Source organism: Callithrix jacchus, chromosome 4, assembly GCF_049354715.1.
Source record: "Callithrix jacchus isolate 240 chromosome 4, calJac240_pri, whole genome shotgun sequence".
NCBI classification, from domain to species: domain Eukaryota; kingdom Metazoa; phylum Chordata; class Mammalia; order Primates; family Cebidae; genus Callithrix; species Callithrix jacchus.
In genome coordinates, this window is record NC_133505.1 from 162,048,860 (window position 1) to 162,074,545 (window position 25,686).

General features: G+C 41.0%; 3 protein-coding genes across 19 annotated transcripts in view; 2 read left to right on the plus strand and 1 right to left on the minus strand.

Moving 5' to 3' along the window:
- The window catches only part of TIAM2 (TIAM Rac1 associated GEF 2), a 239,620-nt gene extending 235,571 nt beyond the window's left edge, over positions 1 to 4,049 (plus strand). For all 14 annotated transcript variants that reach the window (XM_078370329.1, XM_017971503.4, XM_054254551.2 and 11 more), the window contains 3 exons: positions 389 to 476; positions 833 to 987; positions 2,827 to 4,049. In XM_078370329.1, coding sequence (XP_078226455.1) covers positions 389 to 476; positions 833 to 987; positions 2,827 to 3,464 — 881 coding nt within the window. In that variant the 3' untranslated portion in view covers positions 3,465 to 4,049. The remainder of the gene's footprint in view (positions 1 to 388; positions 477 to 832; positions 988 to 2,826) is intronic.
- The window catches only part of TFB1M (transcription factor B1, mitochondrial), a 59,565-nt gene continuing 34,149 nt past the window's right edge, over positions 271 to 25,686 (minus strand). For 3 of the 4 annotated variants that reach the window (XM_017971506.4, XM_054254556.2, XM_035297020.3), the window contains 2 exons: positions 6,495 to 6,622; positions 271 to 4,403 (listed from right to left, as the gene is read on the minus strand). In XM_017971506.4, the coding sequence (XP_017826995.1) occupies positions 4,166 to 4,403; positions 6,495 to 6,622 (366 nt within the window). In that variant the 3' untranslated portion in view covers positions 271 to 4,165. The remainder of the gene's footprint in view (positions 4,404 to 6,494; positions 6,623 to 25,686) is intronic. The other variant, XR_013534638.1, reaches the window with a different exon arrangement.
- CLDN20 (claudin 20) lies at positions 20,590 to 21,601 on the plus strand. The gene has a single exon (XM_002747130.5). It carries the CDS (start codon positions 20,774 to 20,776, stop codon positions 21,431 to 21,433), a length of 660 nt encoding a protein of 219 aa, XP_002747176.1. The 5' UTR covers positions 20,590 to 20,773; the 3' UTR covers positions 21,434 to 21,601.

A 25,686-nucleotide genomic window follows, 5' to 3' on the forward strand; every position in this document is an offset into this window, starting at 1 on the left:
GCTTATGTTTTCTAGAACAGACCTCATTTGGGGCTGGCTTCTTTTACCTCAAGTACCGCAGGCACCCGTTCCTTCCAAGGAAAGGAACTACAAGGAGGGTTGAAGAATGGGATCCACCAAATCTTTTCCCCAGAGAGGGGCTCCAGAGGTAGGGAGAAGGCAGTTCAGATGGAGGAAAGTCTGCAGCAGGAAATGTGAAAAGTAACCAAAAGGCACAGTTCTTGTAACTGTGAAAATGATACATAGAAGAAGCCACAGAAGACAATAAAGTTGATAAAACAAAGTTTAATAACTTTGTTAAGTCATGAGATTTTAACTTTACAAGTATTCTTAACCACAGCATTTTGGGCAAAGTTGTAGACTCTTGTTTCCATTTCCTTTTACACAGGGACAGAAAATAATTCCATATGGGAACTGATCCATACGAAGTCAGAAATAGAAGGACGGCCAGAAACCATCTTTCAGTTGTGTTGCAGGTATTACTGACTTCTGAAGATTAAAACCAACAGAAATAACATAGAATTATGTCTCTTAAAGAAGGGAGCTTATTTTTAGTGCCCTCCTGAATTTTGGTGACATCCGGGTCACACTCCCTGCCCTCTAAAAAAGGCAACCAAGGCTGCAAGTAGGAGAATAAGTTGATTAAATAAATATCAAAATCTTAGAGTGATCAATTCTCACCTCCTTTTGTACGGGAGGCCACATGGCACGGCTGTTGGGTGGCTGGCGGCCTGGCCCAGCAGGTACAAGGCATGGGAACACAGGCGGGTGTAGAATGGGAGCACGATGAGCACTCTGAATACTTACGATGTTTTCTCTCCCCCTTACCAAGCGACAGTGAAAGCAAAACCAACATTGTTAAGGTGATTCGTTCTATTCTGAGGGAAAACTTCAGGCGTCACATAAAGTGTGAATTACCACTGGAGAAAACATGTAAGGATCGCCTGGTACCTCTTAAGAACCGAGTTCCCGTTTCGGCAAAATTAGGTGAGAATTTTGCTAGCCTTGTTTTATTCAAGAAAACATGAGCTTCTAAAAAGGATATATGCTCTTATAATACAGCTGTGAGTTATCACTTTGTCATCAGGGTAACTTTATCTCCTTTTAAGAGACTTAAACATGTCTTTTGCTCCAAGACATTCTTTTGTAAAATACAGCCACCCCCCAACCCCAAATCCCTTCTCTTCCTACCAGCTGACATAGTCCAAATGTACGATCTTATTTCTTCCACTAAGATGTGCATGAGTCCTGGGGCTTTGTTTTCCTCACTGCTGTATTCTCAGTGCTCAGAGCAGTCCCAGGTATCCTGAAGGTCAATGCTGAATGAAGATCAAGAAACCTTACTACACAGATGCTCTCTACCTTCTGATGGTTCAACCTGCACTTATTCGACTTTACCATGGTGTGAAAGTGACACACCTTCAGTAGAAACCATACTTTTAGTACCCAGACAACTATTCTGTTTTTCACTTCTAGTGCAGCATTCACAACACTTAATTATAAAACAGGCCTCTGTGCTAGATGACTCTGCCCAACTATAGGCTAACGTAAGTGTTCTGAGCACACTGAAGGCAGGCTAGATGCCTGACCATGAGGGTCAGTAGTATATCAGACTTTCAGTATTATCAACTTAACAATCGGTTGATTGGGGTGTAATGCCATCCAAGTTAAGGGGCATCTTATATTCATTCTTAATTGATAAGGCACCAAGTAAGCATTCCAAATCATGTTGTTCTGCTTGTTTCTAAAATTTCAGCTTAAGTTTTCAGGACCTTATTTCTACATTAACTATTTTGTTATTATCTTTGTTGTTTTTAGTCTTAGAAAATGTAAAATTTCTCTTTTTCTCTTTAAATCACAGTGTGACCTCTTCAGATTTACCACATATTTACTATTGTCTCCATTATCAAAGTAAACTGGCCATCAACATAATATGGTGTTCTTATTTGTAGAAACACCCAAACTGAGAACTCCTATCTTTCTTTCAATCCAAGAGAAACACACACACACCCCTGTAACATCAAATTTCAGAAGGTTGGTTTGGAGTTCCAGGAGAGACAGTTCTCATGAGAGATAAAGAGCATTTTCTAGACTGGGCATGGTGGTTCATGCCTGTAATCCCGGCACTTTGGGAGGCCAAGGCAGGTGGATCCCTTGAGCTCTTGCGAACAGGAGTTTTGAGACCAACCTGGGCAACATGGCAAAACCCCATTTCTACAAAAAAAAAATATAAAAATTAGCCAGGCGTGGTCATGTGTATCTGTAGTCCCAGCTACTGGGGAGGCTGAGGTGGGAGGATCACTTGAGCCCAGGAGGCGAAGGTTGCAGTGAGCACAGATCACACCATTGCACTCCGCCCAGGCTGTTTTTAGTAGCTGCATTTTTGCCTAAATACCAGGATAGTTGCTAACTGAAGTCATATCATAAAAATAAAATCTTAAGATGTTTAATGTTGGCTGGGTGTGGTGGCTCACACCTATAATCCCAACACTTTGGGAGGCTGAGGCAGGTTAGGAGGATTGAGACCATCCTGGTCGACATGGTGAAACCATGTGTCTACTAAAATACAAAAAATTAGCCAGGCATGGTGGTGCATGCCTGTAGTCCCAGCTATTTGGGAGGCTGAAGCAGGAGAAATGCTCGAACCCAGGAGGTGGCGACTGCAGTGAGTCGAGATCACCCAACTGCACTCCAGCCTGGCAACAGAGCGAGACTCCATCTCAAAAACAAACAAAGACGTTAAATCTTACACAAGCTTTGAGGCAAACATTACACATTGTGTGACCTGTTTCTGTATCACAGCGAAATGTGTTTTTCTCACTGCAGCTTCATCCAGGTCTTTAAAAGTCCTGAAGAATTCCTCCAGCAGTGAGTGGACAGGTGAGACTGGCAAGGGAACCTTGCTGGACTCGGATGAGGGCAGCTTGAGCAGCAGCACCCAGAGCAGCGGCTGCCCCACAGCCGAGGGCAGACAGGACTCCAAGAGCACCTCTCCTGGGAAATACCCACATCCTGGCTTGGCAGATTTTGCAGACAATCTCATCAAAGAGAGTGACATCCTGAGCGACGAAGATGATGACTACCATCAGACTCTGAAGCGGGGCAGCCCTACTAAAGACATCGAAATTCAGTTCCAGAGACTGAGAATTTCTGAGGACCCAGACGTTCACCTTGAGGCTGAGCAGCAGCCCAGCCTGGAGTCGGGCGAGGGCCAGAAAGGAGGAGAGCAGCCCAAACTGGTCCGGGGGCACTTCTGCCCCATCAAACGAAAAGCCAACAGCACTAAGAGGGACAGAGGAACTTTGCTCAAGGCACAGATACGTCACCAGTCCCTTGACAGTCAATCTGAAAATGCCACTATCGATCTAAATTCTGTTCTAGAGCGAGAATTCAGTGTCCAGAGTTTGACATCTGTTGTCAGTGAGGAGTGTTTTTATGAAACAGAGAGCCACGGAAAATCATAGTATGATTCAATCCAGATATGGGTTAAATTAATTCCTCATTTTACTTTTAAACTGGTGGTAAAGTGGAAATTGCAACAACAACAACGACAAAAACTATTAATTACTGGGTTTTGTGCAGTATACATTTTCCCACACAATAGTTGTAAAGATTTAAGTTATTTTAATTTATTGTGGATCAGAAACCTAGATGAAACTGGTCAGAATCTGTAAATTACTTAGTTTATATCCCTTCTGAGCAGGTATCAAATGATTTAGAATCCTTACAATTGCATTCTATTTTAAGTTATGTGGAAAAAGTAAGGTTGGGGAAGTTGTGATTAATAGCTTTTAAAGGGTCATTTTTTTAAAATCCTCTGGGCATTTTCCTTCAGCTGTTAGTTTTTGCTTTATTTAAAGCATATTTATTTTAATGTGGTTTAGGGGCAAAATGTGCAGATACTTCATTTTTGTAAGATTGTAATAGATGTTGTTTATACTAAACATGTCATATCTATGCAGTATATATTAAAAGAAAGCTTGTACTGTACCTTATTTGATGATATTTATTTTCTCTGCCAAGCTGTATAGTAAAAGGAAAGTAAGTCACCTCTGGTCACTGGCATTTTTATTGTCATTCTGTAAAGACAAAAAAGTACCCATATATAAGAAGCTCCATGTGGTGAAAACTGACATCCTGTAGGCTGCTCACCCCCAGGCGGTGGCTAGAGTCTGTGACTCTCATTATCTTCTTCTTTCTTTTCGCTTTTTCTTTGCTTGAGTTCTTCTCTGAAATTATATGCAAAGAGGTGTGGGTCTTCATCACACATTCTTCTGTATACATCACAGAGGCTCTTAAATTGTGGGATGGAGAGCTGGCGGGGCCGAAGAGTGGGGTCCACGTCTGCCAGCTCTAACAGCCTGCCCGTGCTTTCCAAGCGCTGCGCTTCAGGGAATAACATTCTGAGGGGAAGAGGGAAAAATGAGAATTTTACTTAATTCTGCAAATCATGACACTTTTTAACCCTCATTGGAAAACAGCACAGTTGAGCCTCTGGGATTATAGCACCAGGTAACAGGCAGGGCCGCCTCTGAGGCAGCTCTAACCCGATGCGCAAGGCATCCGCACAATGGGAAAATATTCTCCAAAGCTCAATCAGTACATGTATTTTTAAGGTTAGTAAGTTTACAGTAACATCTGCAATATAAGTTTGATTTGCCTCATGTTTTAATGTGAAAGTTGTATTATTTCTTGTGTGACAAATCTCTAGTTCTGAGTCTCTAGAATCTGAATTTATCAGCCTTTGGAACTCTTCATGCTAAAAGAGTTACTTGTTTTGCTAAAAGTCTGAAAACAGCTTATATGAAAATATAAATAATTATTCCACTTATTTTTCAAGCATCTTTGAGTATATATTTTACATTTCATCTATGCAAATTGAACCACTGTTCTAAAATGACTAGCAGAACTGCTTGAAATGCTACGGAGTGAGGCCTGGATTGCATTCTTTTAAGTCTCAGGGCTCTTACAGAGCTTATCCCACAGGGCTTGAACAGTGTCCTGGCCAGGGGAGACTGCATGTTTCTTACAGGCTGATGGTCCTCTCAGCAATGAATTGCATGTCCCTCACACTTTCAGGGTGAGGTGACAGATCTTTGAGTTCAGATCCATGGCAAAGAGGGCCTGATGACGGTTTCTAACACCTGAAGCACACCAACAGGTCTGTTGCCCCAGACGGCACAGTATCTGGCCCACATCTGTCCTGAGGACTGTGTATCTGAAATGAATGCGGCCCTTCACTTAGCTGGGGGGTTGCCTTGCAAACACTAGTGCCAGCTCAAAGCTCAGACCAATTTCAGGATTTTCAAAAGTACATAAAAGGATATAGTTTTTGTGCTCCCCCTCCCCCCATGAATCAGGACTATTGGGTACAGCTATGTGGGTTCTGCTCCGCATGTGAGCCAAAATCCAGCTTCCGTTTCACTCACCAGTAGTGCACCGCAGCTGGGGGCTGCAGCCAGAGAGGTGTCTTTGTGCTAATTAGCACCAAAATGGCTGGCCAGTCACCAGCTCTGCACCTTAAGTCTCTGATAGAGAAGTAGGAACTGTCTGGTAAGGTGGGAATCCTGGCTTAATTAGAGGCAACAAGTGGCAGGCTGAGGCTTTAACCTCTGCCATCTGGCATCCTCAGGAACGGGCTTTGTGGACTACAGTGCTCTTAGGAGCTGATGCCTGGCTGGCCCCTGAAATAATCTGCCATCATTTCATGTGCTAAAGGGACACTCTGGACCCTGTGAAGGAGAGAATTAAAATGAAGCCAAGTGAAGAGGTTTTAGAAAATGAGAAGTATGTGGCTCTCAGGCTGAGCCCCTTTGAACAGCTGAATATGGATAAGACTATCATAGATGGAAATCTTTTACAAATACACACTTTCCTGCCTTCTTAAGCAGATTCTGGGCCTAACTAAACAGTTTCTTGGCTCTTCCTGGATCTGCACAACGGCTATGGTCCTTCAGAGCCCATTGAGGTGGGTGACCTTTAGACCACTGTGCTCCGTCGAGTTTCCCCAGTTGCTCCTGTGAGCCTCTCGGGAGGAGCAGCTTTCTGTAAGATGGAGACGTGCTTGCGTAAGGGCTTCGTGAAATGATTTTGGCTGTTCAGAAGTTGTTTGTGCTTCCTAGTTCTCAAGTGTATCCTTAAAGAAGAGATGGGGCAACTTGGTAGAAAGCAAGCATTTTAAGACCCATTATTATCTGTCCGAGTCCTCACTGGGAAACCACGAGCTCCCCGGTACAGAGCCAACGTGAGCTGTGCAGTTCCAAGCACACCAGTTCCAAGATGTGCTTACGGTAAAGCCACCCTGTGAGAGCCACCTGAGGTCTAGCAAGTCTTTGCTCTCTCCTCAGTGGCAGTGAAGTCTTGTCCATCATAGGACTGAACTAAGTGTAATACTCACAGGGAGCTTTAAGAATTGAGCAAACAAGGTTCTTGCTCTTAAAAAGTACCTGAGGATTTTATAGACTGTGACTGAAGAGAAGAAAAGGCATTCTTACCCGAGCCCTCGATGGCAGTATTTCCTTCGGAACTGAAATACATTCTGGACAACTTTTTCCACCAGCTTGAACGGCTGCTGTATCTTGGGGTGTATTAAGGGAGTGAAGTGCACCACACCCACGTCTACCTGTGTTGTAAGCAAACATATTATCATTTTGTGGCATGATATGTGGCCCAACGTGATCAATCAACTCATCCTTGTAAAACAGGAGGGGCTGTCGACACAGTTTTCATAAACAGATCTTTCCATGTGCTTCAGTTTCATCTCTAGGCATGGAAGATGGAGCATTCTGGATTTGCAAATGACATGGAGAAATCAGTTGGCTACACCTGTTCTGTAATGACATCCACCAGACCTGTGGCTTGATGGTCACTTAATTTTAAAATGCAGTCTTACAATGGCTTCAAAGTCAATCCAAATCATGAAAGTCAGTCAGCCGATAATAGGTGGCAGTAGGCTAATTTAGTTAGCTTTTGAATGAGTAAAAAAATAAGCTGCAGCAGCAGCTTCAAGACACAGAGAGATGGCAGACAGGCCCCCAGGGACCACTCAGCACTAAACTTCCCAGATAGAGACACCACTTATTTCCAGTAGACACTGATTAATCAGCTGGACTGAATTCATGAGTGCAGTCTGAAAAGCCATATAACTTTTTGGTAGCACTTTAAATACCCCAAAAGGCACAGGCAGGACTAAAATTGGAAATGGAAACCACCCAAAAATGTCACTGTTTGATAGTGTTTAAGTTACTACCAGCTGTGGAGATTCTTTAATTGTCAAAAGATAAAACTTTTCAGGCATATCTGATAAGAGATTTATACCCTGACTTGTTCCAAAAATCGACTCATGGTGATTCACAAGGACACATTCGAATCCCAAAGGAAAAACACTTAAAAGACAGAGACAAAACAGTACACGCACAAAAATGCTGATGGAGACCACGGTCTAGGAAATGGGAAGTCTCGTCATAATTGACAAAAGCCTCAGTCTCCAGGAATTGTTAAACTTGTTAATGAGGGTCTCATACAGACTCAACAAAGGCAAAGGAAGTATGGCCATTTAGGAGGTGTGGACCGCACAACTGCTTTGCAAAAGGAACTCTACTGTTTAAATCCCAGAGGTTGTCATTTTCTCTCAAGAGGACTTGCTTCTAAAGATCCTTGTGGTTGTCTGGGCTCAGTGGCTCATGCCTGTAATCCTAGCACTTTGGGAGGCCAAAGAATCCAAGGTGGATTGCCTGAGCTCAGGAGTTTGAGACCAGCCTGGGCAACATGGCAAAACCCCATCTTATTTATATATTAAAAAAAAAAGATCCTTGGTGGCCACATAATTCCTTCAAAAGATGAAGATGTCTTTCTTTTAGAGCAGAAGGAAAACAACTGCATATGATGTGAGACCTTATGGACAAGAAAATGAAAATAAAAGCTGTGCTCAGCCTCAGGCAGCCTGACGCGCTATGGAGGAGCCTGTGGTGCCTGAGCTGTGTCATCAAGGCCCAGACTCCCCAGACCTTGTACCTCTCTATTTAAATGATCAATGAGCCTGTCCCCAAAGGTTTCAGGTCAGCTACAGCTGTGCCTACTGGATAGAACGGGAAATAGGCTTTGGTGGTAAGGGGCAATGTGGGCTGGCACATGCTGAGAATGTGCCAAGCAGCCTTTCTGCACTCCAAATGCCCGCCCCCCCCCACATCCATCAGCCTTCAGACTGATGTGAAGATCCTATGGTGGAACAGCAGTTATGAACAGCGACTTAAATACGATGTCAAACACTCTCAATAAATTTTATAAGTTTTTCAAATTGTGTGCTATATGTTGTATCTGTTTCCTCAAGTTTAGTACCAGCTATTTCCTTCTACAGGACTTCCTGAGACCTTAACAAAACGCACCATGGACAGTGTCCAGTTTGGAGAGGTCTGTGGTCATAGAGGAAAGAGGGACTGAAGACGACGAGGGAGTGTGAAGTGGACACAGGGTTTAGGTATGGAGGGAGGACTGCTGCAGGGAGAGAAGAAAGGTGGTTTCAGCTCAGGGCAGTTCTGGGGAAGGAAAAAGAACTGATTTATGAATGGCGGAGTGGAGGCAGCGGCCCAAGACACTCCAGTGACTTCAGACATCAGGTTCCTTTCCACCAAGGCTGAACTAGCCCGCCTACCTCGCCTCCTCCTGATTTGCACAGAGAAGTGGCCCCAGCTGTCAGGCAGGTGTCTGACTACTCTCTAGACCTCGCCAGCCTTCTCGCCCTGGACTCTCTCCCTTCCCCTCTCACCCTGAGCTCCCTCGTGCCCTCGTCTCTGCCTCCCATTCTCCAGGACTCATCTCCTGTAAGCCTTCAACTCCAGTTCTCCCAGTGACAGCCAATTCCAGCAATTCTTCCTAGCAGCCTGCTAGTCTCCACAGAAAACACTCTTAGCAAAATCTGAGATGAAATCTCATCCCTGCCTAGGCCTAAAGTCATGAAATATTATCAAAACTCTACATAATGTTTAAATACTACTAAGACTAAAAACACAAATACAGAGATAGATGCACTGTCCTTCCAGTACAGAAACTGCCACTTCCAGCTTCCTTAGATTTTAAATTTTGGCCTCATCTTTATTTGCCTGATTTCATTCCTTTGAGAATAGTTGGTATTTGCAAATACAGGAAATGTCCAACTTTTACTTAATTTAAATAAAGTTTTAAAACCCTGAACAAATACAGCAGTACCCCATGTAAACTGTAGCAGTAGACTTCTAAAGTTTGAATAGAATTCCAATACCCTGTTAAGCTGGCTTACATTATGTCGCTGCTGAAAGAGAACTCCCCTCAGAAATGCAGCTACTATCTGGTGAAGGATTCTGTAATACTCAGTGTCAACAAAGCTCTTCCAGTTATGTCTCCTGCTTATGGGACAGCGAGGACCTCTCCTGTACCCCTTCCCCTCCCTTTCCCCCAAAGGCAACTTTCAGAATTACTCTGAATGATGGATCCCATTTTCTCTAGAACCACAGGAAAGCTGCTTGGTAACTATGGTAACGAACAAAAAAATGCTTTTTACTTATATTTGAATGCTTCTTTAAAATTACAACTATTATTTTTTTCTTCCTTGAGTTTTAAGTCTATTAATGGGTTTGATTACAAAAAAGAAATCAGTACAAAAGCATTAGAAGTACTTAAAATATTCTAGTTTAATGCTGCCGGCCCTTTTCTAAACTCAGTCTATCAATATACCAAAATGACCTACTAAAATTTCAAATGAAAGGATTTAAAATGAATTTAAATATTTGCCTTTCTAACCCTACTCGTCAATGCTGTAACAAGCTAAGCCTGTTTCTCAGTGTTAACAGCCTCGGCTAACAGGCCTGAAGCAGATGTCCTAGTTTCCAGGCCAGGATACCTAGGACGGGACTAGTTATCAGCTCAGAGCAGCACCTGGAACTTGCAAGGGACCTCCGCTAAGGAGGTATTAAATCTCAAATCTTAGTTATTAGATATTACAACTGAGAACTGCAATCAACATGATATACGGAGGACACCCAAGAATGTACAACTCCGTTCCTGATGATTATCATGTGCCCAAAAAAGGAAGTCACGACGACATGCCCAGACACAGAAACAATACTGGCCACTGTCTACAAAAGGGTCTTCATTCAACACTTCCATGGTGTTCAAGACCATTAGAGGACAAGAGAATTGAGGGGAAAAATGATGAGGAAGTTACGATTGGATCAGCCAAGAGACAGCCGTAACTTGGAGACAATGGAAAGGCTAGTGAAAAAAAAGAGATACAGGGAATAATCAGTACGACTTTAAAGAAAAACATGTAAGAAGGATTCAAAGTTCAAAGTGGGACGATCATGGACAGACCTGAGTAGGGGGAACAGGAAGCATACGGCATCTTGCAGGCAACAGGCATCAAAAGAGGGAAGGAACACAGGAGGACAGGGGCTTGGGAGAGTCACTTCAGTGTCGGGTAAACAACAGAGCAAGACAAGTGTCCCGGATGCTTGGTTTCCCCACCCACCAGTGTCTGCTTACTCAAGTCCCTCCACCAAGCTAGTGAGAGTCCACATTAGAACATCATAGGCCTCCAGGTTACAACTTTCCCAGTAAGGATAATCCCAGGTAGAGGCAGCAAGTCACTGATGCCTATGATAATGATGCATGTCACAGAAGAGTAAAATACTGACAAGTGTGAATGTAGATCATATTTCCTAGAATTGGTTTACCCTACCTGTGATCCACGTTCCAAAGCCAATTTCAGGAAAGAATTTCCACTATAAAACCTTAAGGCTGACAGCATTCTAAGTATTTCAAACTAACTGATTCAACAAAGATCGACTACACGGTCAGTACCTATCTTAAAACTGTACAATTTGTGTCACTGTAACAATATTAATTTCTGCAGAAGTTCTGTCCTCACCCTTTTTTCTTCCTACAGATCTTTGGCTTTTTCTCTTTTTCCTTGGAATCATAAGAAAGGAACAGATTTTCAACAGTCACATAGTGTTTCCTCTCAGAGCAGATGTGGTAGGAAGAACTGAGGCCAAGAGAATGACAGGGAGCTCAGATCACAATGAGAAATAAGACTAAGAAATGTGGTGAGGGGGATGATGAGTTTCTTTTACTGTGTAAATTATGTACGTAAATGTAAATATGTATGTATGTAAATTATACCGATTGGTAATAACAACAAGATGAGTCAGTGTCTCTTGGTCCCAAGAGATGAAACAATTTCAGGGAGATGCACATGTAATTCTCAAGAAAGCACAAACAGAACAAGAACTGACAACTGTTGTACAAAGATTTTCTGTTATATTTCATCTGGAGTTCTCGGATGATCATAGGGAAAAGACCTTCCTAAAACCAAGCCTTTTCCACAAACCATGACCTTGGCACATGTGAAGCAGCAGCATCCGGAGGTGACCTGTGTTCCTGTCCCAGGCTATGCTCTCGCTTGGTTTGTGGATGTGGCAGGAGTTGCCTGTGGCAGCTTCGAGGGTGCCCTGCCTGGCCATGGTGTGGCAGCACATCGGCAACTGCCAGGGTCTGGCCCCCAGCGCTGCAGGTTCAGAGCAACTCCAGCCCCTCAGGGCGAATCCAGTACCTCAGAGAGGCTCGCAATCTAAACAAACTCACAGGCACTTGATAAATGCTGCTGCTGTTAATATTACTAAAAGACAGAGAAATAAACATGCATACAAATACCATAATTCATAATAAACCATAATTGTCAAACAGACTAGACATCACACTGAAGATGTCTGGTCAGCACATTCGTTCAGAGCTGATACTGTTCATTTCCTAAGGCTGGGTCAGAAGAAAAACATTACTTTAGGATTGGTCAAATCACTTTAAATTTGTGGGGCTGGAAAAGATAGCTATTTTATCTTACTCTGAACTATCATTATTTTCAAGGTTGAATGGAAAGCAAACAAGAAAAAACAGTTGTATTAGTCAGGGTTCTCTAAAGGGACAGAACTAATGGATATACATAAAGGGGAGTTTATTAAGTAATAACTCACACGATCACAAGGTCCCACAATATGCCGTCTGTGGGCTGAGGAACAAGGAGAGCCAGTCCAGGTTTCAAAACTGAAGAACTTGGAGTCCGATATTCAAGGGCAGAAAGCATCTGGCACGGGAGAAAGATGTAGGCTGGGAGGCTAGACCAGTCTCTCTTTTCACATTTTTCTGCCTGCTTATATTCTAGCTGAGCTGGCAGCTGATTAGATTGTGCATGCCCTGATTAAGGGTGGCTCTGCCTTTCCCAGTCCACTGACTCAAATGTTAATCTCCTTTGGCAACACCCTCACAGACACACCCAGGATCAATACTTTGTATCCTTCAACCCAATTAATCTGACACTCACTAGTAACCATCACAACATTGTTGGATTTTAAATTCAGAACCCCAACTTTTCATTAGAATTAAGTGGGCAGCATTTGAAAAACACAAGGATGGGGCTCCATCCTAGAAAATTAAGTAAGCGCCGCTGGGTTGGGCCTGAGCCTGGTCCTCTGAGCTTTTCCAAAGCCCTCATGTGGGCAGAAGTGAGAATCACAGGTTTAGAGAACAATCCCAGTTGCTTGGGAAAGTATCACACAGTCAACTCAGATCCTGGAGATTAAATTCACTAGAAGTGCAGCTAGAGCCCTGTGACACCCCCAAAGCCCGCATGAGTCCATGCTGGGTACAGCTCAAGGATGAAAACCAGACACAAACTTCCCCAGTCTCGCTCACAGTTAAGAATGACCAAATGGGCCAGTTCTGGAAAATGAGACATTAGAGCAAAGTCTGGGGTGGTAGTGGGAGAGGGAAAGAGAATTCTAGAATACTTTGCTGTTTTTTGGTTTTTTTGAGACAGAGTCTCACTTTTGTCCAGGCTGGAGTGCAGTGGCATGCTCTTGGCTCACTGCAACCTCCACCTCCTGGGTTCAAGTGATTCTCGTGTCTCAGCCTTCCAAGTAGCTGGGACTACAGGTGGGTGGCACCACGCCTGGCCAATTTTTGTATTTTTAGTAGAGTCAGGGCTTCACCATGTTGGCCAGACTGGTTTCAAACATCTGGCCTCAAGTGATCCACCTGACTTAGCCTTCCAAAGTGCTGGGATTACAGGTGTGAGCCACTGTGCCTGGCCACAGAACATGTTGCTTCTTGATGAAAGGGTCAGCTGGGGCAGCTATCTCATAGCTGTTGAAGTAAAAATGAAACATAGAGACAAATCTTCAAATTCAATGTTTTATTTGGGAAGCAAGATTTGTAATTCAGGGCCTACCTACTTTCCTGGTTGGTGGTCTTCAGTATGTCCAAAGACCAAAGGGAAAGTTGAGAGTTTTATTAGTAAGAGAAATGTTATGTGTTGTTTTGAAAGAAAGTTCATTGGCACTTTTGTGGGCAAGCTCTGATTGGTGAGTGACGACAGAGGGTAAAACCAGTCTTAGAGTCCCAGTAGGTGGTCCCAGCAGCTACTAGGTAAAACTGGTCTCGTTGTTACAGCAGGCCGGTTCAACAGCTAGGCTTACATAACATGTAAATTCTGGAGTAGGTGCTATGTGCCCTGAGTGCTTTTTCCTCCTGGCCCCTTAACTCTGATTTAGCTGGGTAAGACAAGAATGATCAAATTTGTATAATCAACTTTCACACAGCCAAGAAAAGCTCAGTTTAAAGGAACAGAAAAACAAAATGAGCTGGAACCCTTAAGAAGAGTTTTAAATTGCAAAATCAACCTTGAACAGTACTGACTCCCAAACAATGAGTCCTTATGGTTTCGTCTACTGTTAGAGTTTCTGTAATTTGTCCACTGAAATATTCTAAACCAATATAAGCCCAAAGCACCTTCTACAAATTTGTTTTCAAAATGTAGACAGGAAATTCTGGGTTCTTTTTACAGACCAAAGATGCCCTAAACTACATTACATATATTTAATTATATTTCCAGAATTTATGAACACCCTTTATCTTGAATCCATTTCCTATGAAATATCTCTACTCATCTAGTTAGTTCCATTTAATCACTTCCATGACCACAGCCTCCCAGAGTCTGTCTGTCTCCAATTTTGATCTCTTTAAATCCTCCACACCATAGCCAAGTGCTCTGTAAACCACAAATTCCACCACAAAAAAAAAAAAAAAAAAAGACAACACTGGGATGGCTCACAATGCCTCTAGTGATGGCCTTCAAACTCTTTATTGAAGAAAATGTCAGCCACCAAAGTGTTTCCCCTCAACCCCAATGATCCCCAGGATTCTTTTATTAGGGTAGAGGAAATAACGTCTCTCTCATAAGCCTCTTACTGGGATTCAGTGATGAGAAGACTGAGTGCAATGCTTTATAAACTGTTAAGCTCTACAGGAAGGTGTGGTATTGTTATTTCCAAAATACTCAGTTAAAATACTGATTCTTTCAGAAAGAAAATAAAAGCCTGCCTGAACATCCAGATTAACATCGCTAAGCAATACCACACACTAAGGGAAGCAAAAGTAACTTCTGCTTAAAGATAAATGAAAACATTCTAAAGAAGAAAGTAGATGGACTGCAGTCACTCAACCCACAGTGGACTTTGTGGGACTGAGAAGTAAACACTGATATGTAAAGCTACAGAGATTTCTGGGTTAATTTGTTTCCACAGCTCATAAACTACCACAGAGGGGTAAGACTTACATATGCACTCTTTCTAACTGGAGGTGGGGCAGTGCTAATGTAGTATGTCAGGGTTCCAAAAATCACTGCTCTGGGCCTCAATCCCATTCCTGCAATTTACTCACTTTACAGCCTTAGTCAAAAGTTACTTCTCGTAGCTTAGTTTGTTCTTTTTTTTTACTTTTCTTTGAGGCAGAGTCTTGCTTTGTCGTCCAGGCTGGAGTGCAATAGTGCGATCTCGGCTCACTGCAACTTCCGTCTCCCAGGTTCAAGCAATTCTCTGGCCTCAGCCTCCCCAGTAGCTGGGGCTACTGGTGTACTACCACGCCCAGCTAATTTTTGTATTTTCAAGAGAGACAAGGTTTCCCCATGTTGGCTAGGTTGGTCTTGAAATCCTGACCTCAGGAGACCTGCTCACCTCAGCATCCCAAAGTGTTGGGATTACAGGCATGAGGCACTGTGCCCGGCCAGTTTTCTTATCTATAAAATGAAGATTCCTTTTATCTCATAGGTTTGTCTTGAGAATTAAATATTATAGCACTTTAAACAGTACCTGGCATATAGAAAGCAGGTTATAAATGGTAGATATTATCATCAGCAAGATGACAAAACTAGAGTTGCAAAATTACTTAAAAACTCTAGTCCTGTTTAGAAATAAAATTATATTTTTAATCATTCAAGTGCAATCTATAGTTTAATTAACATTATATATACTTAAAGTCAGTTTCTGAATTCATTCATTGAGCAGATATTTACTGTACCCCTATGTGCTAGGCACTGCTCCCGGCACAGGGGGAATCAGCGATGAACGAACAGAGAGAAGTCCTTGTCCTGTGGGGCTGACATTCTACCTCAGAGGTCCTGAGCTACAGTGGAAGCCGAAGAGGGGCTCAGAGGTGGAAGGCTCTTGTTCTAGTCTGAAGTTAAAAACAAAACAACTTGCTGACTGAAGAGATATTAGGTATGGAAGCAGGGATGACTTTTAAGACCTCAGGCTGACCAAATGGAAGGAAGTGTTTGTCACGAATGAACACAGGAAAACCTTGAGGAGGAGAACAGTCTGGGGATGATCAGGAGTTCAGTTTTGTGCTATGACGTGTCTGAGCTATCCATCAGTGACACCAAATCAGCAGACAGAAATACAACTTGGAAGTTCAGGGGAGAGGCCTGGGCAAGAGATTTCAGCTGAGGGGCCATAAGATTTATCTAGGAGAGTCTCTGGACTTCAAAGATTAATATCCCTTTAATATCCACAGCAGGAGTAGATAGTAATGTTGATGAACTATATTTCTATTCACACTTCTACTTTTCTAGCTGCTTTTTTTTTTGTATAATAAATTCTGCCTTCATAAAAGGTCTATTGCTAATGAAAGTTGCCTTCATTTCAGAAGTTTTCCCTTCTAAAGCAGGCAATGTTTTATAGGATTACTGTTTTCATCAAGGCAGAAAAATAATCAAAATGTTTTGAGAATAGAAATGTACATTAAAGCATGCTTAACCCATTTATTCTTCAGCGAGCTTCCTTATGCTAGAGGTTAGAGTGGGGAGCAGCTGGGTCCCTTCCACCTGCCATCATGATCAGTCAGCCTCACAAAGGTTGTGTCTGCACTAACAACCATGGCGACTAGCAAAACAAGCCAGGATGCTGGAGGGCCCTGGTGAGGTTTCTTCTGATGCAGCACTAATGACACTGCTGTGACTACTAGTGCCTGCAATTCAACTCTGCTTCTTCCAGTATTTATTTATACACTGAACTGTTTATACTTCCCGTGAAATAAAATATAAGAACAAAGTCAGTACATATAAAGCTTAAAGACTTAGAGAGGTAAGACTTAACATGTAATCAATACTATGGCTGAAAAGCAAACCCACAGATGTTAGATTTCCCAAAGAGGAAACCAGTATCTTGCTAAATGCCAAACTTAGGATTAAAACAAACAAAACCAAAAAAATCCAGATAACTGAAACATGTGTTTGTTTATTTATTTACTACCTTTAAAGAAATGCTTAAAGTCTAACATGGTTATTAACAGTTGTTACATTTAAAAATCCAATAATAAAATTATCTTATTTCTGTATAATGGCTATGAATTTACACCTTGTAGAATCAAACTTACTGAGGAAGAAAAAAATGAGAAGCCAAAAGAATGGCAGTGAGATACATCTATACCATTATCCATGGGCTACAACCTCAGTATCTGATCATAGTCTTATCTGACAGGTCTTATCACATTATTTTGGGTGATTTCTTCATAACATTTCCTGAAATCTACATAGTTAACTTCCAAAAATCTTTCTAAGTGGAAGTAATAACAAGAAAACTCAGGGCACCACACACGCAAAAATACTTGTAGGTTTAGTGATCAGATTCTAGTCGAAAGTTGTTGCTGGGTTTTCTTTTATTGAAAAAAATATACAACATATTTTAAAAAGCATTCTTTTAAAAGTTAACAATTGTATGAATTCAGGTTTCAGACAAGTCAAGAATACCAGGAAAAAAAGGGAGTCTCAACTCTCATTTGCCAAGCACAATGTAGTTAAAAATATTTCAGACCATATTTTTAACTGAGGACATAAAATAATAAATTATATCTTTCAACACAGACAAAATTTCAAAAATAAATTATAACTATGTGACTAAAACATAATATTAAAAGAAAAGAAAGCCTTTTTGTGAGCACCCAAATAATTCCTCCTCTGTACACAGGGACAACAAAAGCATTTTTAGCTTTCAGGTTTCAACAAATCCTGTTGTAACAACAACTCCCTCCCTTCCCCGCCTCTCCTTTCTTAATTCTCCCACATCTCAAAAAATGAGATGGAGAACCTGGTATTTATCTTCTAGCACCATCAGCAGTTTTCACCTCTCAGATTTCGACATTGTCCTTTATTTGCTATTTTCAAGTTAACTTGTTGGAGCTTCATAAAAATACCCAGAATTTCTGAAATAAATCTCACATATATGGTTCTTCACCATAACTAATTGAGGTTAATTTGAAGACAAGTGACTGAAGGAGTTAAGACAGTGAAAGCTGCTGACAAAAGGTAGGGGAAATAAAACGTGTCTGTAATGTTTAGAGATCTAAGAATAGATCTTTCGATATTATTTAGAATTTTAAGTTGTAAATCTGCTTTTAAATATTATTTTTGATATAAAAAGTCTTGTCTGGATAGCCAACTTTACATTTTAATGAAATCCATGGCAGACTTTCTGTTGGCGAATAGTTCAGAAATCGAATGTGCTTAGGTTCTGTTCTGTGTGCACTGTGTTTTAAGACCATGAGAGAGCTTTTGCTGCAGACCAAGTTTTTACATGCGACCCCTCTGCTTTTGCTTGCTTTCACGAGTATTTCTCTACCACCACCACAGCTGCTGAAATAGCGTGCCTTTATTCTCTATGAGACAGAAATTTTCAGAGAACAGGCCACAAATGGTATTATGCTTGTGGCTGGAGAAACTGCGATATAGCTAAAATGCCAGTATATTTGTATGAGCAGAAGGCAACCTGCACATGGAGAACAAATTCTTTCTATAATTCTCTATGCAGAAAAAATGCATTTGAATCCAATATTCAATAGTAAGCAAGCACTGTACTAGCTAAATGCAATGTCATATTGTTTACACTGATTTTGGCTGTCTGTAATTGATCACTGCCAGTACTTGTTAATTGTGATGAACAAACTGTCTTCATGTCTGAAAGCTATAAAATGTATTGATTAATGGGAAGAAAAGGATTATAACTGGTAAGCTGAACATAGACTGATAACATACAAAGGTTATTCAGTCAAAGTAGAAAGAGAGGGAGAGAGAAAGGTAAGCAAGCAGATGCTGTTAGAAAACGTTATAGCAACCCCACAGTTGAAGAATCCCTAAGCTGAAAGTGGTCTGGAGGCAGTAATTTAGCAAGCTGGCTGGAGTCTGAAATGCTAAAACCTAAACTTGAAAACAGCTATTATAAAACTGTAAACATGTGCTTGATTTTTTTCTAGAAACTTTAGCTTTTGTTCTGTTTTGGTCTAAGTCTGGAAAAACAGAAAAGAAACAAACTGTATGACAGCAGGCAAATGCTAAGTACACTGATGTGTAACAGATAAGTCAGACTCTTAAGAACTTAAAATCCTAGGGAAATCCTTTTCTAAAATGGTAAGAGTTACAGTTTAAGATTATGAACAAAAACAGAACAGCACAATCCAGATAGCCTAGGATCTAACGTCTTAGAGAATCAATGTTTGTAGCTATGCAAAGTTTGTACTTTAAATATAGGCAATGGATTAGTAGTATTTCAAATACTGAACCAAAGCCAGGCATCAGTCTCCTTGCTAAGTCATCTGAAGCTGAGACATTTGTCCTGTTAATATCCTCTACAGTCCTTTTTTTTCCCTGTTGGGGAGGGAGTGGGTGAAGTAGACAGTTAATGGTGCTTTTTGCCTCCAGATGCAGTGCTTTCCCTGGTTCCCATGGGAAACACTGGGAAATTCAGGGGAGAATTTCAGCAGAATGTTGCGGTAAAGAAGGGAAAAGAGGAGGGATGATCCAGTGAGGTAGGAGGGGTGGAGAGAGATCTGGACACTGCAGCTTGGCTGCTGAAGACTGGCAGCCGGCTGGCATGGAGTAATTGTCTATCTGAATATCCCAATCTGAAAAAACGAGGATGTTTGAGATTGTCTGAGCTTTCAGCTCCAAGATTCTGTGAAAATAAATCAGCCCAGAGAAGGAAGAGAAAAAAGGAAAAGATCTAAATTTTAAACATCAATTGTCACAATACACAAGAAATAAAAATACTAATGATGATGTCAATTTTAAATTACTGAGGACTTTCTGTGGCCTAAATATTGTTCTAAGCCTTTAAAACGTATTAACTTATTTAACCCTATGAAAGAAGTATTGCAATCCTCCCCATTTCTCAGAAGAGGACACTGAGGCACACAGAGGTATAAAGTTAACAACGGGTCCAAGTGTTTTTGACTGAAGAGCCTGTATCCCCTTTTGTGAAATACACATGAATCACGATAGAGCCACTTTAGCATATCATTCAAAATTAATTCAGAACAACAAAGAAAGTCAGTACCACAGTGTTTCAGAAACCATTATAGTTTTCTCAAAGAAGGCAGTAAGCAGTGCCAGATGGGCTAGATGGGGGAAAAGGAATAGGAAGATGGAATCAGAAGCCTTTTTGTTTCTTAAAACATAGCCAAGCCACAAAATAGGTGTAGTCTTTTCCTTTCTCTTAAAAATCAAGAAAGAAAATAGAGGGTTAAATTCTTTCTGGTATCCTTTCACATACAACTAATGATGCGGTTATTGCCGGTATGCGTTTTTGAGATCTGCCATTAGTACTTCTGAATTGTTCAGAATAGCTGGCTGGATTTGGGTCAGGAAATGATTCTGGTCCCAGCTAGAAAGGACCTCACATTCCCATATGCAAAAAAACAGTGGCTGAGTACCAGGTACCAGAAGTAAAACAAGTACTAACCTCAGTCAGGATTTTGCAAGCAGGTATTAACTAGAACTTAGGGAAAGGCACGCTAGTGACTTAGACTTCTTCCCACTGCTTTTCTTCCCCTCAAATGGCTCACCCGGGCTATGTGCCCGGCACTGTGGGTGCATCATAAAGACCTGTTTATAAAAGCCACTTCTTAAGTACTTCTTTTCTAAAATGTATTTGTAAACCATCTTTAAAAGGTGACCTTACTTCATTTTCTTCCTTTTACCTACTATTTTCATTAAGAATAAAATCATTTAAAAACCTATAATGCTATTAAAATTCTTTATCAGACACTGTAGCTGGAATTTGAAATGTCTAAATCTCCTAACTAGGTACATTTCCACTTTACAGACAGTCTCAGCATATGCTGAGTTTTCTTTATGCCCGGTATCAACACCACCCGTCGTATCACTTCAAGGCCTGGCGGGAGCTTTTCCCTTCCCGGGCTACAGCATCCTCAGCTGCTTGGGCCTGGGGAAGCGGGAGTACTCAGATGTGTTCTAAAGCAAAGCCTTTTGTTTACTTACACTTTCTTTCCCTCAATTCTGATTTTGTCTTCTTTCCTTAGGGTTATTTGGTTCTCTACTGCACAGAATAGATAAGAGTTCTGACATCCATCATAGTAAAGCATCAGGATTTTCTAAGAGGACAGAGTTAACAGTAATATCATGGCCTCGGCAGGACTCCAGCTCCTTGCTTTCATCCTGGCCTTATCTGGGGTCTCTGGAGTGCTCACAGCCACTCTGCTGCCCAACTGGAAGGTGAATGTGGATGTGGGCTCCAACATCGTAACAGCCATTGTGCAGCTGCATGGGCTGTGGATGGACTGCACCTGGTATAGCACTGGGATGTTCAGCTGTGCCCTGAAACCCTCCATTTTGTCCCTCCCCATCCATGTGCAGGCTGCAAGAGCCACCATGGTCCTGGCATGTGTTCTGTCTGCTTTGGGGATCTGCACTTCCACAGTAGGAATGAAATGTACTCACTTAGGAGGGGACAGAGAAACCAAGAGCCATGCTTCCTTTGCTGGAGGAGTCTGTTTCATGTCTGCAGGAATCTCCAGTTTAATCCCGACAGTGTGGTACACAAAGGAGATCATAGCAAACTTTCTGGATCTGACAGTCCCAGAAAGCAACAAACACGAACCTGGAGGAGCTATCTATATTGGATTCATTTCAGCAATGCTGTTGTTTATCTCTGGCATGATTTTCTGCACCTCTTGTATAAAAAGGAATCCAGAAGCTTGGCTCAACCCACCCACAGAGCAGCCTATCTCTACCACACAGCCGGAGAACAATTCCACACACAACCTGAAGGATTACGTGTAAGTATCTGCGTAATGCATACGAAATGGAACTTCTGGGTGCCAAATGGGACTTTCAGATTTATAAAAATCAAAATCATGCTTAACTTTCCCTGCAAAGAAAGCAGAATGTAAAATACTTTAACAGCTACAAGGTAGTTTAAAATGCCAATAAAACGATCATATACAATTATATCTGTCTGAAGAGTTCTTTATTTTTTCTATTATCGTTTCCAAGTTTTATTTAAGGATTTATAATTGAAAGAGGTTCTGATTACATTCAGAAGGCAATTAATTGACAGCTTTTTTCTTTTTTAAGATAATTTGCTGAAACAGCTTTTGAACTGGATTTTAGAAAAGAACTAAGCTGCCAAGTATAAAAAGTACCTTGCCCTGGTGTTAACCAAGAATATTATCCACTTTGCTACCTGGTTGGCAACCACAGAGCAACCTGCTTCTGTTTTAAAGCTACAGTGTGTGAAAGTACATTAGGAATACAAGAGCTGGCTATTCCATTCAGATGCTGCCAAAACCATCCAACCCAAGTCCCTACCTCCTGTGACCAGCCGTTTCTTTTTCATTTTAGAAAACTAGCTACATATATTTGTAAGAGCTGACAATATTATAACAAACTAAGATTAGGCAGAACTGAATAAAAGAAATTCGTAAATGATATCACAGTAAAGCAAAGCCAAACCAAACTAAAATCTCTAGGGCTCTTAAAGCATTAAGTGCAAGCTAAGTGATAACAACAAAAGTATGTTTTACAATGTTTCAGAACTCCCTTCTTCTGCTTCTAGCAAGAGGATTCTCCACAAATTAAGTTCAGTTATCCTGTAACAGTCTGGATTTACTACCATCTCACTTCTTCTCTCATTTATTAGTATTTGGATGATGAAAGTTATCTTTAAGCTGTCACTTTTTCTCTCAAATTTCATTCATGTTAATAAAAACATTGTTATTTTCTTATAAATAAGCTGTTTCAATTAATGAATATCAAAATATATTTTAAAGAAGAATGCTTTTAAAATATAAATTATGATACATGATTCAAATATTTTAGCAAGAAAGTAAAACCTGGATTTTCTATAGGTGCAAAGGAAACACTGCACACTATTGTTTCTGTTAATTGAAGCTTAGTCACTGTCAATGATTCAATGGTAAAGGGGAAGAAAGACTATCTTTTTGTACATTAATAATTCAGGAAGTTGGAAGAATATCTTTTATGTAAGTAAATAACTTTCATTTGTGCATATAGAGTAAACTAACATATTTTATACATATTTTACTGGGTAGACATCATTCTCTTCTGAAACAATGTCATTAGCTATATGGAATCACTGAAATGAAAAGCTATTATCAGACATGGGAATTAGGAAGGGAATCATTTTGCAGAAGTTTAAATGATTGTTTAAAGTATGATTCTTTTTGAGTGGTCAAAATGTTATTTTATACACAAATATCATATTAAAAAGAATTCTGACACAAAGAACGTTTTCATGCAAATTGATGTGACTTTTAAAACTGCTTTGACCCCATTAACAGTTCTTTCACTCTGCTTAATGTGGCTGGGTTCATGTAGTCTATGTAGCCTATAGTCCTACAGTAAAAGTTCTCTTTACATCTGCTATATCATTCTATATATACTTCAAAAAATATTTTTATTTAGCTCTGGAATATTTCCTTCCTAAGTAGAAATAGAAATGTTTCAAACTCTCAGAAAACCAGTGATTTGATATGAAATAATGGCCCATTGTATTATTTGGAAATGGCAATCATGCAATAAATTATGTGGAGTCTCTCTATTCCTACAGGAATTCCTACCCTGCTGCATTCATTCCTCCACCTGCACTCCTCCCAGCCTCACTCTCTTGATACCAAAGCTCCTGCTCACCCTTCAGGATTCACATGGGACCTCTCTTGTAGACTCAATCCTGACAGCCAAGAAGTTCAAGCCTGCATCTGTGCTCTCGGGAAATGCTCCATTTAACGAATTATGAATTTAATAAATGCTCTCATTTAATCCTCACAACTCATGAGCAAACCAAGACTTTAGTTAAGTAATGCGTGCTGTGTAAAAACCCTCTATTTATGAAATTATGAGTTTGCATAATTGCATCTCCAACTAGACTGGGAGGTGAGATGTCCTTTTTACCTTTCATTCTTCTCAGTGACATGTCATGGCAAGTGCTTCCTAACACGTGCCAGTCTTGGTCTGAATCTTTTGCATACTGGTTTAAACCTAACAATTCTACCAGGCAGACAATATTCTCAGGCTCTTACAGGACATTGAGGGATACAGAGGTGAAGTCAGCTCCCTAACTTGTCCAAGGTCACACAGCTAGTATGTGGGGAGATGGATCCAACCTGAGGGAACCAGGTTCTGGAGTCAAACCACCTGGGTGCAAGTCCTGGTGTGGGTGCATGGTTACACATTACACATTACTTAACTAAGGTCTGGGTTTGCTTATGTGAAAATGAGGATAAGAATGGCCTCTATCCATAGAGTTCTTGTGAGGATTAAACGAGATGACACACAGAAGGCAGTTGGTGCACAGAAAGCATGACTAGTGCTACCCAATGGTTCTCAGTTTAATCCAGTGCCTTTCCATGGGGTGAGTTTAGCCTGTAGGGGACATTTGGCAATGCTGGGACACATTTTTGGTTGTCTCAACGGAGGTAGTGCTACTAGAATCTACTAGGAAGAGGCCAGGGATGCTGGTAAGTATCTTACAAAGCAACAAAGACACTTTGACTCTGGCAACAAAGAATTAACTGGCCCCAGGTCAGGCGCGGTGGCTCACGCATGTAATCCCAGCACTTTGGGAAGCCAAGGCGAGTGGATCACGAGGTCAACAGATCGAAACCATCCTGGCCAACATGGTGAAACCCCATCTCTACTAAAAAATACAAAAATTAGCTGGTCGTGGTGGCCCGCGCCTGTAGTCCCGGCTACTCGGGAGGCTGAGGCAGAATTGATTGAACCCGGGAGGTGGAGATTGCAGTGAGCCGAGATTGTGCCACTAAACTCCAGCCTGCTGCCTGTCAACAGAGCAAGAGTCTGTCTAAAAGAAAAAGAATTAACTGGCCCCAAATGTTGACAGTTCTGAGTCTGAGAAAACTTAGTCTAATTTATGGAATATAATTACTAATTTTTCTTTGATAAAAAGTTACCAAACAGAACCCAAAAGACCACAAATATTATACTTAACTTCGTTTAACATATGGAGCATGTGTATATCTACATCTATATATAAGACTGAATAATTCATCTGGTAATTCTGACAAAAATGATAGACTGAAATTAAGTCAGAAGAATTGGGTATAAAATTGGGATGGGTTTGGGAGAAATGTAGGTAATGTCAGAAGCTGGTTAACTACTGACTAGTAGTGAGGGTCAGCAGGTGTAAAGGTCTGTAATACTGAAGATGACCTCTGAGGTTTAGGCTTGGCTGACCTGGGCGGACGATGTCATTAGTCAGCACAGTGAATATGAGGTGGGGGAGAGCAGGCCTAGAGTAGTTAGACAGAAGTTCAATTTTGGACATGGACAATGTGTGCTCACATCTTTCATCGCTAAATTGTCAGCTATATGACCTTAGCAAATACTAACTTAATTGGCTTTTGAGGATTTGTAGCCAAGCCTATAATTCTGCAGAAAACTGTCACATTATTAACATCATCTCCAGTAACTTTTGTATTAATTTCACTGCACTTTATACATACATAAAAGTACCATCTGGAAAAATGCAATTTTGTTTTTTCCTTCCTTGGATTTAGAATACTTACTGTTTATTTTATTCTTGAGCAGTTTATGAAACCATACCTAGTACCGAGTTAAAATTGTAATACCAAATACTCTTATCTCTATTCAACACTTATTTTACCTAATTTTTAAGGAGATGACTCTGGTACTGCTCTAATTATAAAACTGGCTTTTGGTTTATATTTATTTTTATTTTGGGCTCAAGGGTTTTAAAAAGAATTTGAGGCAACTTACAATAAAATTGCAGGTATAATAAGTAAAAAAACAACTGATAAAGATGAAAGACTAAAGTTATAAAGAAAAAGAAGACAGAAAAAAATGCTATTAAATCATCCTGGTTGAAGCATGCTAAAGCAATTAAACATGAAACTGAGTTTAGAACTTCCAAGCAACCGAGGCAGAGAGGTGGCCACGTAAGCATCTCACAGCTTTGTCTACTGGTAGGAAGCTAGAGAGGATGCTGCTAGGGTCTTGCCCAGGCTCCGTCCACTGGGCCAGGGCAGCCATCCCCC

Coding starts and splice junctions, on each gene's coding strand:
- CLDN20 (XM_002747130.5), top strand. CDS start 20,774: ATGGCCTCGGCAGGACTCCAGCTCCTTGCTTTCATCCTGGCCTTATCT.